Source organism: Fundulus heteroclitus, chromosome 21, assembly GCF_011125445.2.
Source record: "Fundulus heteroclitus isolate FHET01 chromosome 21, MU-UCD_Fhet_4.1, whole genome shotgun sequence".
In the NCBI taxonomy this organism is placed as follows: domain Eukaryota; kingdom Metazoa; phylum Chordata; class Actinopteri; order Cyprinodontiformes; family Fundulidae; genus Fundulus; species Fundulus heteroclitus.
This window is the reverse complement of record NC_046381.1, coordinates 31,615,166-31,636,146: the sequence shown is the minus strand read 5'-3', so window position 1 is coordinate 31,636,146 and position 20,981 is coordinate 31,615,166. Positions and strand designations below refer to the sequence as shown.

Here is a 20,981-nt window from a genome sequence, read left to right as displayed (position 1 = left end):
TGCCCGTGTCAAATATCAGGAGTCACGGCGGCCAAGCACAGGCCCGGCCAGATTCCTGTCGCATCAGATGGCCGAAGAGCAGCAAACAATCACAAAGCAACACATACACACACCAGTGTCTTGGCTCGGGGAGACGAGGAGGGCCTGCCAACAACAGTCTGCTTCTTGGCTGCGGGAGAGTCAGACAGGACCTCTTCATGAAGATAAAGTGATTTATTTTTAATTGGTTAAGCAAGAAGCAGACCTACTTTCGTGGGATTTTTACAGGCTTCCACGGATGTTTACGGCTAAACCTTATAAAGTTACTGATTTTCCAAACGATTACTTGCCATTTTTATGCATTTAAAGCCGACCCAACCCGGTCTTCTCCTGCTGTTGGTGAACCAATCCACTTGCCAAGTTTCTATAAGCACAGTGGCCAACGCTAGTCACGACACAAACACTTCAAAATGAATAGATGCACGGTCTGCTAAAAGTAGGCCACTTGAAGTGATTGGAAATAAGCTGTATCTTTCTTGCCAAACGCCGACTAGCTTGATTAGCAGTGACTCCCCCCCAAAAAAAAAGGAACTTTTTCTGCATCTCGGTTATTTACTCACATTTCAACATTCCTTTGAGTCCTTTAAGATTGATGTGGTGCTGTGTGTTTTTATGAAGTATCGGATTATGGGGATGGAAAAAGCTTTTGTTCAAACTCCTGTCGCTGATCGGCGTCCAGGCAGAGCCTCGCAAAAGTATTAAAATGCCTTTTTTTTGTCACAAACGTCAGTGTGTTTTATTTAGCGTTTGTGCTTGGACTCAACACAAATGTCTAGTTCTTTCACAAGAATGTGAATAGTGTGTGCATTTGCTTTTAGCCTCCCTGACAGATCAGTTATGGGGACATCTTTCATGGGTGAATACTTTTTTTGAACCACATTCGTTTGAGGCATGTCTCAACCAGATTTAAACATATTGGTCTTTGGACTTCTTCACATTTATACCCCTGGCCTGTCTGTAGCCTTCCTCGGTCCTCGTGATGCTGTCTGTTCACTGATGTTCTCTAACAAACCTCCGAGGTCAGATACAGAACAGCTGGATTTTCCACTGGGATTAAATTATGCACAGACAAACTTTGTTTAGGTGTCAGTTGTTTGACCGTCATTTATTTAGGGGCCTTGGAGGTGAGATTAACTTTCTTCCAGTTTACTATTATATGTTTAATTGGTCTACCTCATAACATCAGAATCAGAATCAAGTTTATTGCCAAGTAGGTTTGCACTTACAACGAATTAAGTGCAAACCTAACATCCTAGGAAAATATGCATTTGTGGTTTTAGCAAGATAAGGAGTAAAAATGTAGACGGGGAGTGAATACTTCTGCAAGATTGCAGCTTAATGGTTCGTATTGATATGAAACTTGGTTTAAGTTTAGGAAAGGAACAGGGTATGAGTCTCACATCATCTGCAACAGGCCCCTGCTGTGTTGGCTTTAGCGTTCCACCAAGAGCAACATCATCAGCGCCTTCAGATATTTTTCCAAATGAAGTCATCTGCGTCAACGTCAGTTTCTCTTAAGCAGCTTGAACAGCTGAGCCGTATTGTTGTTTTTGAATAAGTCCGTTATGCTGGGTTGGACGAGGCTGACGTCCCCATCTTCCTCTGGTGCCCACATATAAAAATATCACATATTTAACGAAAGAGCTGCTCTACACAATGCAGGCTTTATCGACAATTTTGTTTGTACCCGTGTTTGTGATTTTGAGAGCCTGTCATAGAACAAGATTTTGACGGCAACCAAATTCTTTTAGTTTCAGAATCATTAGTAAATTATCTTTTTTTTTCCCATATAGGCCTCCAAGCATCAAACTTTTCATAGCCAATATTAAAAGATTGCTTAAACCGGTGGTGCAGCACGGTGCTCAGACAAGATCTACAAGAGAAGCGATTGGGATTGTCGTCAAACTGTGTCTCTGTGAGCAGATTACTTTTCTTTTTCTTGGTACTTTTCATTCACTTCTGCCTGTTTTATTAACTCTATTTTTCACCACACAAGCACAGAGATGGATGTTGGCTGTGAGGAAGGATTTACTGGGGGGGGGGGGGCCCTCCTGTCCTCCCAGCAGTAGGCTGATTGGAAGGGCCGGCTTTGTTTGTTAAGGTAATGGGGCCTAGGTGAGTTAATTCACAGGCTACATGATGTACGCTCTGTCACCTTAGGAGTAACCCCCGTGTAGAGGGGAGTTGGCGGCGGGGGCTGGGACTCAAGCGGGGGGGTTGGGGGTGGGTACGGGGTTAGTGTGCTTTCTCTCTCTACCCAAAATCCCCTCAGCCTTGTTCAGTCTCCTCCAGCTCCACCTGAAAGTGATTACCAGGCCAGCCGAAAGCAAACAAGCCCCATATGGACGGGCTATGGTGGGGCTGAGGCTGGAGCCCAGGGAGCCCTCCTCCACTGCTTTGGAGAGTAGAGGCCTGTGCAAACACAGCTAATGAAGTCTTAACAAGCAGCTCCGGGTTAGCGCGAGCCCACTAAATGCCATCGAGGCTCTTGGAATTGTGTCCAGCAGATTGGCTAAATCTCCTCCATGCTCTCTTTTACAAGATAAAGTTGCATTAGCATATCTCTGTGTCTGCATCTTTGAGGTGAGTCCAGGATCCTGGCAAGCAGTCACACTTGTGGGCTTCCTTTTATTCAGCGCTGGCACTTGATTCTGCAAAGCGCTTTAAATCGAACACATTAACTTCGGATCTCGACGTAATGGTGGATTTTATTCATTGGTCACAGACAGATTCCTTAAGGCCTCGACCTTGGGGAGAAATGTTCTCACAGCGTTGCAGGAGATGAGAGCACTTTGTCTGAGTTAATGATTACCAGTGGGCAGGACAGACCCGACAGCCTCTCTCTTGGTCTCTGTCCTTCTCCCACAGGGTGACCAGCACCCTGTCCCATTTCAATCTGGAAAAATAGCCTATGCACAAACACTCACTCACATACCTTCCTGGCCCTGGCACCTCCAGCTCTTGTTTCCTAATCAAAAGCAAACAGCTATTAACAGAGCGCCTTCCTTGTTATCTCAAGCTGGCGAGCCACTTAATCATGTTGTGTTCTCCCATGATAAAGACAACTAAACTTTAACTAGGGAAACAACCGACACCACCCCATACTTCACGGCTGCACCATCCTAACCATCTGCGTCCCCTGGGTGCCCAGCCGTTGACCTTTTAGCACGCAGGCTTTCCAAGAATGTGTATTTCAGTATGTCAGTATGCATAAAAACACGTTTTTGTAAACTGTGATACGAGTACTACTGGAGATACTTGGGCTGCCTTTTGTGTGACGTCTTGGTATCAGGGAGGTAAATACCACACACATTAAAAATTGTAAGCTAGTATGTTTGGTAGAGTTAGTAGTAAATGGACCGAACTTGTAAAGCACCTTTCCAGTCATCCTGAACACTCAAAGCACTTTACCCTATAGCCACATTCACCCATTCACACTCACTAACACACACAGATCAGTAGGTAGCTTGGGGTTACGTGCCTTGCCCAAGGGCACATCGACACGTGGGAAACAAACCCACAACCTTACGGTCTACACATTGAGCCACAGTCACCACAAGAAGCTAAAAAGATGAGTTGTTTTCTGGTAGACTGATCTACGTTTTAGTCACAAACTAGTCTACAGAGACATGCAGTGAGAACCACCAGCAGAAACCAAAGTGGCCGACAGAGAACCAGTCCAAGTATCCACTTTATGTTGCTGTCAACTTATAAAGCTGTATTTGCCCCCTGACAGATTTCATCTGTTTTAACTTCTTTGTCACACTTAAAGGTTTCAGATGTTCAAATTAAACTCTGCAACACTTCACACCCAATTCTAAAGAAATTCAAGAACAGACGACAAAGTCGCTGACATCTATCAGTCTACAAATGGTTACAAAGGTATAAGGCTTTGGGAATCCAGCAAACCTCAATGAGAGCCATTTTTTTCCACAAATGGAGAATACATGGAACTGTGGACAGCTGCACTTGAAGTGGCCAAACTGATTGCTCCAAGAGTGCACCAGAGATTCATGGGTCACGAAATATGATTTAAAGAACTGCAGGCTTCACTTACCTTGGCTAAGGTCTCTGTGAATGACTCAACAGCAAGGAGACTGAGGGAAATGGCCTCCGTGGGAGAGTTCTAAAGTTAAAAACCTCTGCTGACCAAAAAGATGATAAAAGTCTATCTCACATTTACCCAAAAGCATTTTGATGATCCTCAAGATTTGTTGGATAGATGCAGTGCGGACTGACAAGAGGTGAATCAGTTTATATTGAAGGCGCTTCATCGTACTCCTTCTTTATCTCTGAAAATTGAACCAAATAGTTTAAAGGTTGGTAAAGTTATTCTTCTTTTCAAGGCAGACACATAGTTTTAATAGCTATAGCTCTGTATCTTTCTACCATGTTTTTCAAAAATACATGAAAAGGTTGTGTGGTAAAGTGATACTTTAGGGAGAATCCTTATAGGTAGAGCAAATGGCTCTACTTCATGTGGTTGACAATGTTACCTCTGCACTTGAAAAGAAAGAATTATCCTTTCATTGATTTATCAAACGCATTTGATACTATCAATCATCATATCTTAACGAAGAAACTTTTATGGTATCACAAATATTTAAATAACTACTGTACATCTGCAACAAGTAGATATTAGTTAGTTTTAAGTGTTGCAATTCTAATAGGGCAAAAACACCTGGAGGAGTTCCTCAAGGCTCCATTCTTCGGCTATTGGTATTTTCTGATTAACATAAATGATTTACATAAATAATTTATCAGATGTCTCCAGTGTTCTTTCGTTTGCTGACGATACAGCCCTGGCTCTTGTGTTCACATTCGGATTCACTTCTGAAGGATGCTATTGTTTACGCATTCTGTGTTAATTCTAGTTCATAACGTGTTTTTATCTTCTATTTTTCATACAAGTTTATTCAGCAAGTTTATAATCAACTGAACTGGGATTGTTTGAGTACTTATTGTTTGTAATTTTTGATTTTTCTGTCGAGGTGGAGGCTTCATATAAGCCCACTTGAGTTCTTTGCCTCTTTCTGCAATGTTATTTTGTAGTTGTTCTTTTTTCCTTTGAAATGACTGATCTGTTTTTTAACTGTGCAAACTAAAAAAAAAATCTGATAACAGTGGAATCTCCAGCAGTCAAACATGGTGGTAGTAGTTTGGTGGTCTGGAGCTGCCTTGCTGCTTCATTACTTGGAAGTCTTGTATTAACGACTAAAAGCATAAATGTAGCTTTCTAGCGGACAATCCTAAATATCAATATCTCTCTCTCTTACTGGATGAAATAGATTGAAGACTGCATTTTGTATTATGCTAGCAAATTTAGTCTGATAGTAAAAGTTGTTTGATTTGGAAAAAAAATTAAAGAATTAAAAAATAAAATAAAAGCAGAAAAGACATGTAATAGGATACACTATCACACATTCAAAGTCAGATCTTGAATGTGACGATGGTACCTCCAATTTAATAATACTAATAGATTTTATTTGTAATGCACTTTACTTTAAACCATGTTCCAGGCGCACACTGACAGTCCAGTGAGGTATGCTAGTTCATGTGCTTAGACACAAGGCTATCTACTATTAGCATTACTGGACATTGTATTTTGTAGATTCAAACACTTTAGCAGCAACGTTGGAATGTGTGGTTGGTTTCAGGAGAAACCTCTAACTTTAAGTGGGGTCCTGATTTTAAAAAGGAATTCTTATTCATTTTTGTTACTCTGCAAATACCAACTTTCGAGTACAAATGAAAACATGCAGCCAAAAACACATCTTTCAGCAGCACTAAAGGTCCTTAAACGTGTTGCAGCAAGTTCCACCTTGGGGAATGTTAAGATTTCAATTTATCACTTTGCTTATTGACATGTATTAAAATGCAAACCGTCAGACATACCCGGTGATTACCTAATTACCGATTATTTCAAATGTCTTGTTATTTCAAAGAGCTCATTGTCCACATATTCGTCCTTAACTGTTTTTTGTTTTTGTTTTTTTTTTGCACCACCAAAATCTAAATTTTTAACCAAAGGGGAATATTTTATCCCCAATTTGGTAATGGACAGTTCCAAGTAAGTTTTTACAACCTACTTTTAGTCAGCTGAGATGAAGACTAGTTTTCCGACTCTGATATATCTACCAGCAGGTGGCTACAGTTATTTTTGCTTTGATCAGCTGTCAGAATTGTTCATATTTTACTGACACCCTCTGGCCTAAACAGAGATTGGAACTGACATAAATGGGAATGGAGAGGTGAATTAAACTGACACATGAGCATATTTTAGGATTATTTAGCCTTATAGTCCATGAAAATGAACGTGGGTGTGAACTGGTGTGAGGGAAGCAGGGAGGAGATGGTGTGGGGATGCATGGATGCAAAATTGTAGAATGGCAAAAAAAAAAAAAAAAAAAAAAAAAAAAAAGGAAACAAACTGGCCCTAAGCGGTCAGCTCTGGAGCCCTTTTTTAAACTTCCTTACAATCCTGCTCATCGTTTGAAGGTCCAGATAAGATAAGTTTGCGTCCTTGTCCAGCCTGATGTCCAGTGGTGCGTCTCGGTGTCGCCTCCGTTTGACACATCCTTTCCAGTACACCGTCAGTAAAGGCTCTAAATGTGGCCCAGCCCCAGATAAAGAGAAACAAACACGATCAGCTGTGGGGTGGGGGGAGACGTGTGAGGAATTGTAACACAATTATATCTGAGGCGCTGCAGAAGAATTATATGGTCTGAGTTAAGCTGCAAGGCTTTTTGGAGGAAGTCACTTGGTTTGTTTTAAAGCTGAAGTTTTTCGGAGGGGCGATGAGATGGAACTGGGGGCAGGGTGTGTGTGTGGGGGGGGGGGGGGGGGGGTGCATCTACTACAGCGGGATTACTGTCACTTCACAGCCGAGATCGTTGTCAGGCTCCGCCAGCGTGTTCGCGCTGATATCAGGGCTCTGCCACACTGTGTCCGCGCGCACCGCCGCTTGGTCTTTGCCTCGCGCAATTACGCCTCCCGCGGAGCTCCATGCAAGCGTTAAACGAAACATTAGCACCTCATTTGAAATCTTAAAAAACAGCGTTTCACAGGGACAGACAGCTCCCTGGGTAGGCTAATCATGCGCAAATTAGCCAATTTACCAACTCTCTCTCTCTCTCTCTCTCTCTCTCTCTCTCTCTCTCTCTCTCTCTCTCTCTCTCTCTCTCTCTCTCTCTCTCTCTCTCCTGCTCTCACACAGAAACAGTCCCCTGTTCCGTATGGTGTCTTCTGCCGCGGTGATGAAAGATAAAAGTGTCAGATATTAATGCAGGGGCTGCGTTACAAATATTCAAAGTGTCATGAAGAGGGTCATGACATAGGATGTCGTGAAATGGTCAAATAATAATAGTCGCGGGTTTGTTAAATCCAAAGTAAGACAGATGGATATGTCATAATTGTGGGGGGATGCTGCAGCTAATTGGCATGCAGCTACTAACCCGTGAGACCCCCATCCATCTTTACTTTAACTCTGTCCAGCTCCCCTGTCCCTGCTAAGGAAGCGCATCCCCACAGCATGATGCTGCCACCCCCATGCTTCGCCTTGATAGCTTTGTATTCAGACTCGTGTGTGGTGTTATTTTCTCCCATACACGTTTCCCTTTTCCTCCTCATGGACTTCAGCTATCTCATAATTATGAGATATAATTGTATCTATTTGCTGGAAATAGAAACCAAAAAAAAAAAAAAAAAAAAGCTCAGAGTAATGTTCAGGTTTAGAAAACGTTTCTTTAATCTGAGAAAGTGCGCTCTTGCTGTACAGCTGGATGAGAACCCGAGCACCGTGAGGGGCTGTGTATGTAAACAGTGAATGACTGGAGGGGGAGGCTCCGCCTCCGGCGCTCCGTGATTAGAGGAGCCGCTCCGGGGGTGTCTCCAGCCGGGCTCCGCTATAAATGAGCGCGGCCCCGTGGTGGAGCTCAGGATTTGGATTGAGGCGCTGCGCGACGCGAGGGGAGCGGAGTGAATGCAGTCACCGTGTTTCGGAGGGGAAAGAAAGGAGGCCGCCACGTTTCTGTTCGCATCACCGCCGTTGTGTGTGTGTTTTTTTTTTTCTTTTCTTTTTTGGCTGCAGACTGACTGAGGATACTGACAGCAGCCGCCGCGGAGCTGGAATCACATCTCAGCCATCTTTGACTGTCCCCCCCTCCCCTCTCCCTCCTGCTCCTGCTCCTCCTCGGCTCAAAGTAAACACGGCTCGCACACCGCGTCGCAACTCCGCGCAGGATCCGGAGGCTGGCGAGATGGGCTCGGCGCTCGACATCTGACCCGATCTGTACGCACCGGAGCCGCAGAGGGGAGGGGACGCGACTTCGACATGGACCTGTTCGGGATCTACCTGCTCCTCTGCCTCGCTCTCCTTCCCCGACCCAGCTGCACCGCGGCCAAGGAGATCACCTGCCAGGAAATAGTCGTGCCCCTGTGCAAGGGGATCGGCTACAACTACACCTACATGCCCAATCAGTTCAACCACGACACGCAGGACGAGGCTGGTCTGGAGGTGCACCAGTTCTGGCCTCTGGTGGAGATCCAGTGTTCCCCGGACCTGAAGTTCTTCCTCTGCAGCATGTACACGCCGATTTGCTTGGAGGACTACAAGAAGCCGCTGCCGCCGTGCCGGAGCGTGTGCGAGAGAGCCCGGGCTGGCTGCGCGCCGCTCATGAGGCAGTACGGCTTCCCCTGGCCGGACAGGATGAAGTGCGACCTGCTGCCGGTGCAGGGGAACCCGGACACCCTGTGCATGGACTACAACAGGACGGACTCCACCACGGTGTCCCCCGTGCTGCCCAAACCCACCAACCACCCGGGCAAAGGTTCCAGCGCGGCTAAGATCAAGCCCGACCGAGCCGGGAAGCACAAACCTCCCGGCGCTCCGTGCGAGCCGGGCTGCAAGTGCCTGGAGCCCATGGTGCCGGTGAACACGGACCGGCACCCGCTTTACAACCGGGTCAAAACCGGCCAGATCACCAACTGCGCCATGCCGTGCCACAACCCCTACTTTACGCACGACGAGCGAGCCTTCACCGCCTTCTGGATCGGGCTCTGGTCCGTGCTGTGCTTCGTGTCCACGTTCGCCACCGTGGCCACCTTCCTCATCGACATGGAGCGCTTCAAGTACCCGGAGAGGCCCATCATCTTCCTCTCCGCCTGCTACATGTTCGTGTCGGCCGGCTACATCGTCCGGCTGATCGCCGGCCACGAGAAGGTGGCGTGCAACCGGGAGCTGGAGCTGGAGCACATCCACTACCAGACCACCGGCCCGGCGCTCTGCACCGTGGTCTTCCTCCTCATCTACTTCTTCGGCATGGCCAGCTCCATCTGGTGGGTCATCCTGTCCCTCACCTGGTTCCTCGCCGCCGGGATGAAGTGGGGCAACGAGGCGATCGCCAGCTACTCGCAGTACTTCCACCTGGCCGCCTGGCTCATCCCCAGCATGAAGTCCATCGCGGTGCTGGCGCTCAGCTCCGTGGACGGGGACTCGGTGGCCGGCATCTGCTACGTGGGCAACCAGAACCTGGACAACCTGCGCGGCTTCGTCCTGGCCCCACTGGTGATCTACCTGTTCATCGGGACCATGTTCCTCCTGGCCGGGTTCGTGTCCCTGTTCCGGATCCGCAGCGTCATCAAGCAAGGCGGCACCAAGACGGACAAGCTGGAGAAGCTGATGATCCGCATCGGCATCTTCACGGTGCTCTACACGGTGCCGGCCACCATCATAGTGGCCTGTTACTTCTACGAGCAGCACAACCGGCAGAGCTGGGAGATCACGCACAACTGCTCCGGCTGCCTGCTGGAGCGGGACCGCCGGAGTCCGGACTACGCGGTCTTCATGCTCAAGTACTTCATGTGCCTTCTGGTGGGCATCACGTCCGGCGTGTGGATCTGGTCCGGGAAGACCGTGGACTCCTGGAGGACTTTCTGCACCCGCTGCTGCTGGGGCAGCAAGGGCACCGGCGGCTCCATGTACAGCGACGTGAGCACGGGGCTGACGTGGAGGTCGGGCACGGCCAGCTCCGTGTCCTGCCCCAAGCAGATGCCGCTGTCCCAGGTCTGAATGCGGAGGGCTGCGTGCGTGCGTGCGTGCGTGTGTGTGCGTGTATGTGTGTGTGCGTGGGGGGGGGTGAAAGCAGCTTATGGAGGGCTGCTAATTGTTTGGGAGATAACCCATCACATGGCGTCTGGAACAATTAGCATTGTAATGAACGGCTGCTGAGCTGTACCTGGCATTAATTCCCTCTGCTTTACATGCATCAGCCAGGGCCGGCCCAAGGTTACCTGAGGCCCAGAGCAGATTTTCATTTGTGGCGATTATCGCATTTATTATGCACTTGTGTGAGATGGAGAGACTGAAGTTGTAGTTTTTTTTTTTTTGTTTTTTTTTTATCACACACCACAAATAATAAGAAAAAAAAAAAAAGCTGTTTTCCGTCGCTCTGTTGACGAAAGGTCCTACGAAGTTGCAGAAATGAGTACATTTGCTTTTAAAATGTGACTGTGTAGCTCGATTTTTTTTTCTTACTATTATTTTTTTAAACCTGTGTGCATTCAAGCGTTCCTGGTGCTCCCCTAGTTTGCTTCTCTACCTTGGGTCGGCTCTGGTGCAGGAGGTACAGGCTGAGCGAACTGGGCATTACGTGCTAAGCGTGAGGATTTCTTTACAACCATTTTATCTACTTTCTGGCAGATACAAACAAAACAAAAACAAATGGTTCAATCAAAGAAGAGGAGGAGGGGATGGGGAGGGGGGGGGGTTAAATTAAAGCCTTAATCGTGCCCAAGTATCCTTTTTTTTTTACGGGTCCTTCATTTTGTAATTTCAGATGTATTTATATAAAGCTAATGTAAAATAAAACTTGTATATTTGTGTATAAAGGAAACCTTTATAAGATATTGTAAATGTGTACAAAGTGTAGAGATGCCTCTTTTTTTTCTGACAAAGCAAATATGACCTTTATTTTGACAATAAAACATTAGATAAATCAAAGTTTGCGCTGTTCTTTCGCCACAAAGCAGGAAGAGGGGGGCCGTGGCCATCTTTATGAATTCACTTGAGTTAATTGTGTGGGTCTAAAAAAAAAAGAGAAGGAATTTAAAAGAGCAAAGTACAAACACGCAATGAACTACACGCATGTAATAGTGTGCCACTTTTTGATGTCCCATAGCTGCCCACCTTTAAACGTGTCACAACTGCTTAGATTGTGTTTTGGGGTTTCAGATTCTGGTACGCCATCCAAAAATGTATCAGTGGCCCCCCGTCGGCCCGGGACTTTGAAAACTCGTCCGTGTCCCGCCCCGCTTGCGGGGGGAATGTTTTGTGGTTCCCTGTGGTCACCCTGTCGAGGGTGGCAGCTCTCTGAGAGCCTCGGCTGGAGAAAAGGGAAGCCCCCTTTTAACCATCAGAGACCGGTAATTAGAGGCAGGGGTTGAGTTGGAGCATCTCCATAATTGTAAAAAAAAAAAAAAAAAAGTCCTCTTCACATGCTTGCTGAAGCCTGCTTTCTTAATTTAGTGAAGGAGGGAGTCGGGTGAATGGCGGCGGTGGGAGGTGGGGGGGGGGGGTATAAATGCAGGGAACGGACCCTTTTCATCTGCAGAAACTTTGATCTTTCTTCTTTAACGGGCTGGAATAAAGGTGGCGAGCATTAGAAGTGTCTGTCTGATGTGCCCAAGGTTCCCCCTAAACGTCCCCATTTGGACGCTTTGATGGACGACTAACAATTGAGAGTGCATTTCTTTTTTTCTTTTTCTTTTTTTTTTTTGGAACCCCTTCTTATTTTTCCAGGGAGGGGAGGTGTTTGAGGGAGCTGAAACCTGCCAGAGCCCCTGCTTCTTGTGTTGTTTTCCTTGCAGCGTCTCAATTGAAACATCTTTTTTCTCTCTCTCTCTCTCTCTCTCTCTCTCTCTCTCTCTCTCTCTCTCTCTCTGCTCAAGCTGTGTCAGTGAGTGCAGGGGCCTTGACGTGAATGATATTGAAACAGCAAAGAAAGCCCCACAGGTGGTCTGTTCACATGATCTCGCATCTTTAGGGGCCCTTAATCAAGGCTTCTTCTTCTTTTTTTCTTTTTCTTTTTTTCCTCGCTACAGATGTATCTGGTTTGGTCCCAATTAACCCAGTGTGCTGGCATGGGTTGATACACTGTAACCCTGAGGAGCATTTCCTTTGATTTTTGCCGCTCGGTGGTGACAGGAGGTTTTTGTAGTGTGGGACTTTGTTCGGATTGGGATTCCTGCACACAGTCTTGTAAGTTGACTGGGTTCAGCACCGATGGGCATCTGAGGGCAGCGTGAATAAGCTGCGTAAACCTTCCATCAGCAGCTAGAAGGCCAGGCGGCAAAGGCTTCTTCTCCAGGGCACAAGGGCAGGGCAGTCTGTGCAGAAAACTGACAGGCTGGACCAATTTCCTTCTGCTTTTGTGGGTTTATATAAAAAAAAAAAGTCTCAGCTGAGGGAGCAGTGAAACGCTCTTATTTAGCAAAGACTCCAGAAAAGCTATGGTCCAGACTCAGATGGGCTCTTGTGGCTTGTTTTTCTGCCCTTTTTTTTTTCACTCCAGCTGCCACAGCTCTGACGCACGCGTGTATCTCCATCTAGTGGTGAAAGCAGCTCTGCACAGCCTCATGCTGCCGCTCTCCAGAAAGTCAAATTCTAACCTGTCGTCTGAGCTGAAGCTTTAGGAATAAATGTAATGACAAAAAAAAAGAAAAGTTGATTTACTTTTTATTGACAGAAAATTATGTCAAGAAATTGCAATGAATATAACCACATAATGCTATAAACTAAACTATATTTATCTCACACATGCATTCTTGGGAGGATTGCATGGCATTCTAAATGCACGCTGCACATTTTTGGCACTTTTGGTTTAAAAAAAAGCCTTCAAACTATTAATAATAGTAATTAATATTTTACTTATTTAATTAATCTTGAAAAATCCAATCTTGAATTTGAGTGCTCCATAGTTGAAAACACCACAATCAAGGGAACCAAATTTAGAAATGTCCCTTATTGTAACATATACTAATAATAATCATCTTTATTGTCATTGTAACATACATTCCAATAAATGTCATTAAAACAATTTAGTCAACATTACTGGAGTCTTCATATTAGTCAGTAACCCTCTGTCAGTATACTCTCCATCCAGTTTTACAGAGGATGAGCTATTCAGCAAAGGAGAATAGACAAAAATGTCCATCTCAAGACAATCGCTGGTAGAGTCATACCCCAAGAGAGTTGCAGCTGTAACTGCAGCCAAAGATGATTCTACAAAGTGTTAACGCTGGTGGGCTGACACAAAAAAAGAAAAGAAATCACACCAGGTATCGTTTTCCTTGCAAATTCACCAAATTACTCGGCTACCTATTGGTCTATCAGCTCAAATCCCATTAAAATCCACCAAAGACTGTGGTGGCAGATGCGCTTTCCCCACCTGATGTTAGCGCAAACCTCTAAAAACACGGAGAAATCCCAGAATATGTACTCCAGTGTGGATGAGGCGGAAGCTTCTCTCGTGTGAAGAACAGCTCTCCCTCGCCGTGCCAGAGGGATGGACATTAAAAACCTGGCTAACACACCGTGCCCTCCGATCGGTCTGTCTCTCATCAAAAGCCTGCATTAATATTTGATCGGCAACATGTCCGAATCTTCCTCCCCGCCTGACGAGAGTGATCAGGAAGCCAGACAATTCAATCACGCAGAGAGGCGGCCTGGCTGGCCTGGCTGGGCTGGTTTCAAGCAGGCCTGTGCTACAGTTAACCTGGAGGATCTCCAGGTAATAAATACTTCAACACTTCTCAGAGTCCCGGCCGTTTTTGCCTTTATGACATAAGTTTTGCGTTAGTCGCCCAGACAGCTAATAATTAAAGCGTCTCTGCGTCAAGTGGGGGCATGCCCGGTTGGTTTGTAAAGCCAGATGGGTGAGTTTGCTCAGGTTTTCCTCCTGTGGGCTGAACCTCCAGCCCAGACTCAGGTTTTTCACAGCCTCTACCAGGTTTTCATCCACGATCGCCCCGCACCTGACTCTGTCCGTCCTCCCGCTAACGCTAAACAGCTGAAGAAGGGAGCTGCAGCATGATTCCGCCGCCACCGTGCCGTGCCGCCTCCCAGGTTCACGTGACCAGAGCTCCTTCTTCCGCCTTTTACTGCGCCTCCCCCACAAAGGCATCGCATCAAACTGCAACCAGAAGTTCTGGCTTTCCCCCTCGACACTTTTCTATAAACACCGGATGTGTTGAGCGCTCACAACAAACGGTTGTCCTCTCGACAGGTTCTCACAGCGCAGCAGCGGAACTCCGGAGCTCCTCCAGCGTCGCCACGGGCCTCTCGGGTGGTTTTCAGATGAACGGGTCGGGACATGTCTTGGTGGGTCTGCAGTGGGGCCAGAATCGTTCCGTTTCCAGATAGAAATGGATTGACCAGCGCTCTGTGAAACCTTTAAAGCAGGGGTGTCAAACTCATTTTGGTTTAGGGGCCGCATACAGCTTAATCTGATCTCAAGAGGGCCACACGACTAAACTCATTGCAAGATTAAATAGAACTAATAAAAGTGGACTTGTTGTTGATTTTTATATTAAATGAATTTCACTTTTACACCATATATTATGAATAACCTCAGCGTTTTTAAGAAAGGTAGCTATGTGTAATTTCAATAATACTTTTACTCAGTTAAACATTTACTTATGTGCATTATGCATAAGAACTTATCACAGTGATTGTACAATGTTGAAAAACATTATTCACATTTTTTGGAACTTAAAAACACTGTCCTGCATGACAAAATACATCAAACAGATAAAAATTAAGAAATTATTTCAAATCAATTTTCCACATCCGAAGCTCAATGCTATCATCTGCTGATTAAAACACAGCGCCCCTCGTGGACAATATAGGAACTGCACATTTTCAATTAAACGAAGTACATGTTTTTTTCAATAATTGTTTTATCATTCTCTTCCTTTTATCTCCTCTTTCTTTCACCTTTTCTTTTTTTCTTGTTGTTCCTTTCCTCTCCTACTTTCCCATTGTAGTGTCCATATCATTTGAGATATTCCCTGCATAAAAAAAAAAAACTATTCACATTCATTCAAGCGGAGCACTATGGCAAAAGCAGTACTGCTCCACTTGTGAAAGTCAAATCTGATGAGCTCTTTTTGCCATTAAGACAACAATTATGGCCACATTGCCAGACAGGACACTGCAAAAAAAAAAAAATATGTATATATATATATATATTTTTTTTTTTATAATGATAATGCATTTAGCCACCGGGCCGGACTAAATTGTTCAGCGGGCCGGAACCGGCCCGTATGTTTGACACCCCTGGTTTACAGCTTATGATATCATTTAATATCCTAACCCTGCTTTAATACTTCTTCACACCAATTATCCCCGAGCCACCTGCTGTGTTCCTTGGTCTTCGTGAGGCTGCTTGTCCACTAGTGCTCTCTGACAGACTGCTGAGGCCTTCACACAAAAACTGGATTTATACTGAGCTACACGGGTGAGCTCTATTTAAAAGAATCTCTGGCTGTAATATGACCGGGTTCCAGAGGTGTGGATATTTTTTAAAGTTAGCGTCAAAATGAATAATGGAAGTAAAAGCTTCAACTTTTCGTCGCTGTGCTCTTCCGTCCAAACAGCCCGACGCTTACCCCGGTTTCTCAGATTAATGTGGGACTCTCTTTACCTGACTCCGCCAGATAGATTTGCTCCGCATATCCATCTGGAAACCTTCCGTTGAAGTAATTTTGGGAAGGGACGAAAATACTGGTTAGCTGATTGGCCTATGTTGGTGATAGACGGGCCAAATAAACCAATCAGATTTGTCGTCGCTCTGTTACGAGCGACGACGAAAACACAACCACAAGCCAAGCTACTCTTGCTGCTGCAGGTAAAGGCTTGTTAGCTCAGCAAAGAAATACTCTGTAATTCTGATAAAACTTGCTCGATAGCCACGCTAACGCTAGTTTCATCGGCTGAAGCCGCCATGTTCTTTAGACTGAACTGTCGCGCTTCCGGTTGCGTCACACCTCAACCCGCCTCAAAGCCAACGCTGATTGGACGTTCGTTTGGTGAACGGCTCCAAATTTTATTTAACGGAGAGTAGCCAGACTGATCTGCGAGTGAAACCTTGAAAGCTCGCGAGATCAGGATGGTCTCACGAGGCTAGGACTCTCTGACCACTTGCTCATTTTCCCTTTTCATCTTTGACCACTACAGACACCAGATGCTGGGGAGCAGGGGGGCTCCGCGTTCGTTAAAGTTCTGTCAGGGCGAGGGGCTGCGGTTACGAGACGTGTGAGCCGTCTGAGTTCTACCGATGAATCTTACAGGTTAAAGGCAATCCATGCAGAACGTCCGAGATTGGTTATCCCTTCAGCGTTCCGATTTGACAACAGATGGTCACAGATGTTACACAGAAAGGACATAAAGTGGGACTCATTGGGTGTAGGTCATGGTGTTTTAGAATAAAAGGGCTGATGAAGTAAGTGGCCCGCACTCTGTGGTTTAGTAGTCGTTACAGTGCACCCCTGCTGCCTCTTCCAGCTCAGGAACCCCCCCCCCCCTCCATATCTACACACAAACACTGCAGGAGTGGTGCACCGCGTTCCTTTAGTTTTTCGCTCGCTGACTGACGTGGGCATAAAAGGGGCAACTTCTTTGATCTGAAGCGCCGGCTGTTTTCCCAGATTTGGCCCGGTAAGGGGCGTGCTGAGCGAACCTCCGTCCCAACAAAGCAGCCCTGCGCTCCTCAGCCATGATGGATATGATGTCGCAGGGCCGATAATGGATGAATATTGGGCAGAACAATCCGGCGTGATAGATGATCAGGGTTGTGGTCTTTTCAACGCTGCGTTTACACATTGTGGTTTTGTTCTGTTTAGGCCTTTAGGGGAAACTAACCAGGCGGTTCTACTCCCCAGAAACCAGTGATGGGCTTTGATGTGTAAAACCGGTGGAGTTCTCAGTCATACCGAGCATCACCTGGGACTCAATATTAGAGATTTACCGGGTTCTCTTTCTATTGTAGTCCAGTATTCTTATGGAACTAAACTATCGTTTATCTGTGATCCTCCTGGTGTAGAAGTTGTTTTTGCGATCCAAAAGTTGTGAGTTCGATTCCAGCTTCCTCCTGCCACAGGTGACTGAGTAGCTGGACAAGGTGCCTGCAGCATCAGCTAGAATGTGTGCTGGTTTGTGAGTGGAATTAAGTGAACGGAACCTGGTGTGAACCACTTTCTGTGGTATGACTAGAGTGATATATAACTTCTGTCCATTTGTCAGTCAAAATGTGAGCCGCTTCATAAATCAGTACTGCCTAGAAGTGTTTTCTTTGTACTAGTGTGAGTAAATGTGGATGTGCTGCCAGATTCTGACACAAGGGGGAGCCATCAACCTGGTGCAGGACTGGAGCACAAACTGCTGCCCGGTTATGGACCTTATGTTCGTATTCTTATTATCCCAGGAAGAGATTGAATGTCAACATACAACTTCTATGGGGGTTAGATAAATAAATAGTTGTGCAAATTTGAATTTATAATGGATTTTCTGTACAGGGTCAAAACTAAGCATCCAGGCTCAAAGACATTCACACACATACCACAATACTTTATTAAATGCCCCTTAGCAGGATGCACCTCAATGCTTTATGAGGTTAATTCATTGCTTGCTTGGATTTGTTTTCAATAGGTTTCAGTTACATATTTTTTTCATTGATAAATAATTTTACATATATGTTTACATTGTGTTTTATAGGCAAGTCTTTTTAAAAAATATATATATTCTAGCTGGAGACAAAACGATACAACTCAGCTCATTTTGTTGATTTTATGTTCACAACGGACTAATTTGAGGATACATGGGGCAAATGTTATAAGCCAAGGCTGTGCCATATGCAGAAGCAGTCCTACAACAGGAAAAAAAAAAACTTTTATTTACCAGATTCCCTTTCATGGGGTGGAAAATACATCTGGCACAGTTTTGAGTCCATTTGGTTAAACTGTTTCAAAATCCTAGATAAATGACAGACATGATCAAATAAACAGGATCAAAATCTCTAAACTGAGAGTTCATCATCAAGATCCAATCAGATTCTCTCTGAACTCAGACAGAGTTAAGAAAGAGAAAAGAAAGAGCTGGAGATGAGATCAGTGAGTCCGGTGAGTGGCAGTGGATACTATGGCAAGCCGATAGGGCCAATTATCGTCTGTACAATAACGCGCAGTTCCAACCCGTATTTTACGCGAGTGCTCGCGTAAAATACTTGCAGTGGCGTTAATAACGTTTGGTGGCGTTTTTTGCATATTATATTATCAGGAGGTTGTCTTTTATGTGCTCGGCCACTAGATTTAAAGGTGTTTTACCCAATAAGAACACTGCAGCACCAGACACAACCAGGAAGTCCCTGATCGTTGGGGAAAGGCAGAAAGTAGATGCACCTTCCTTTCTGATCCTGTCTAAATCCTGCTTAGTTCAATAATAAAGTCTGATATTACACAAAACTCACTCTACTTGTTCACTAAATGTTGAAAAGAAATTAAAAGCTAAATAAAATAAACCAGGTCACTTAATAAAGCTGCATTTTCTGTATGCTTTGTATTTATATTCACATAATATTTTCAGAATTAATAATAACATTTCTGTTAAAGATTTCATTTATCTTCTGCACCAAGGGCATAAGTAGGGAGAGCAAGCAGAGTACATGTATACTGTACCTATGCAGTATAGGCCATTCCACAGCGGAGGGAGCGGGGACAGATAGCACTGAGTCTGTTCTGCTACACCCTGACCTCAGACGGTCTTCTCTGGGGAGTGCAGCGCTGACTGCATGCAGTTTAATCTAGTGTCCCTTGCATACACAGTCAGTGCAGTAGTGCGCGCTGCATGGACTGACTGCATCTAGTAGCAGTAATAACTTCAATAAAATGTGTATTCACGTCAGGTTTTCTTCGGACTTAGGCCCACAATTGAAGTGTGTTGGTCAGGGTTGGCTCAGACTGGATGTACTGGGCTGGAGCTATACTCTCTAGCCCAGGGTTACAAGTATATATAAATTGGTCCTGGAGTTTTTGTTATAGAACCACTCTATTAGCTTAAAGAGAACACTCAGGCAAACACGCAGGGTTGAAACAAACCAGTTTACAAAGGAAGAGGATAAATGGACTGAAATACACAGTTATTTCATTTCATTAAAAAAAAAATTCACTTACCTCAGCAATCATTACTCCTGAAACCTGTAAAGCATGCAGTATAAATTGCAATTTTCAAGTTAAGTAAGAACACTAATGTAACATGGGATTCACGTTAACACGTAGATCAACAACATGCTGCTGACTTTTGAGCAGAACCCTTTTTTCTCCTCTCTGAGTTGGGCAGCAACCCGCCTACACCGTTTATCAGATAAAGTGCTTGTCTAGCAATGTCTAACAAGAAATCCAGCCATCCAACATCTCAGGTGCACTTCCTGTCGTCAGCCGCCTAGGCAGTGGTGTGATGATGGTAAGAGGATGATGCTTCACACGTTTTGCAGGACAAGGAAGACCACTCCCATCCTGCTGAAACTGTGCAGGGCTGGTAGGAGATGGACCAGTGTACGGTGAAACGTGAAGAGGAACCAGCGCCTTTCCTGGTGGCCGTAGCAGGGTTGTCTAATTGAAAAGAGTGTCCCAAAGTGTGTCATCATCAGAAGTAGGGGGTGATACCCCCAGTTGTCAAAAACCTCCCCCTTACAAGGATTCAGCAACCATGTGGAAGGAGCCCTGGCATTGTCCTTCCTGCTGTGAGAAGATGACTCCAGGCCTTGCCTTACTAAGGCTAAACCCAGGATCCAACTCCCAAGACGGGACAGAAGGTCCTTCCAGCAAGAAGTTCCTGGGTTCAGATGTTGGCCTGGGGTCTTTCTACATTAACTAGACTGTGAGTGTGTGCATGGATGTTGGTCCTGTGTGTCTCTGTGTTGGCCTGGGATAAACCTGTCCAGAGGGTTCCCCCCTCTTGCACGGATAAGCAGGTATGGATGGATATTCTGATGGTCATTGCTAACAACCAGAACAGTTTTAGTTTCATCATACCACAGGATGCGTCTGCAGAAATAAAGCTCTTTGTCCCTAAGTGCATTTGCAAACTGGGATCTGTTTTTTTCATGCGTCTTTTGGGGAGGTTTTTGAGCCCACAAAAAGTACTTTCAGAGTAAAAGTATTTGTTTTATTCTCCTGTGAAGTTTTATTTTTGGAGATACAAGGTTTTTGTTCAACAGCGATGATACAATGGTTTCATTATACAACCGCGGCGCATTCAGGTACCTGGGAAATTGGGTCTAAGGATGAATCAGACTTGTGGATGTCAACAATACTCTTCTTCCTGACTTCAGCAGATTGTTTTGTGATGTCACACAAGGAAGCAGTCTCTCATTATTCTGGCATTTTAGCAAACGTGTGAGATCTAAAACAAGAAGTATTTTATCTTATTTAATGTCATGCAGAAAAAAATAAGGGGATGAGTTTTTCTTTTTAATCGCTGTGTAAATGTCTGGTTTACACTGTGAGCATGCCAGACTGTGAACTCACACTAGGTGGGAGTGTTGCTTCCTGATTCTCCTTCATTTTACCACCTCTGACATGTGTTGCTGCTTCTTTCATGTCTTTATTTCTGGACTTCGCCCACTTTTATTGCAGCACACGAAACACTACATATACTGGACTCCTGGCAGTACATGAGCATGTTGGAAAAGAAAACTATCTTCACACGTTAACAAATATCAGCTCTATTATTTTTATCTTTCTCCATTCATCTAGCCAGAAACATCTCCCTCCACACCAAGACTCTGTTATTAATCAATTCCTGCATTAGTTATAAAGCCTCTTAGTTAAACGCATAGAAGGAACTCCATTACAGATAGTTTTTTTATTTTAAGTGACATGTTCACAGG

At 45.1% G+C, this 20,981-nt stretch overlaps 1 protein-coding gene across 1 annotated transcript; it reads left to right on the top strand.

Moving 5' to 3' along the window:
• Window positions 1-7,946: 7,946 nt before the first annotated feature.
• On the top strand, window positions 7,947-11,038 carry fzd8a (frizzled class receptor 8a). Its single transcript, XM_012865077.3, has one exon. It carries the CDS (start codon window positions 8,372-8,374, stop codon window positions 10,106-10,108), a length of 1,737 nt encoding a protein of 578 aa, XP_012720531.1. The 5' UTR covers window positions 7,947-8,371; the 3' UTR covers window positions 10,109-11,038.
• The last annotated feature ends 9,943 nt before the right edge of the window (window positions 11,039-20,981 follow it).

What these genes read in the sequence shown, in the direction of transcription:
- fzd8a (XM_012865077.3), top strand. Translation starts at nt 8,372, where the DNA reads ATGGACCTGTTCGGGATCTACCTGCTCCTCTGCCTCGCTCTCCTTCCC.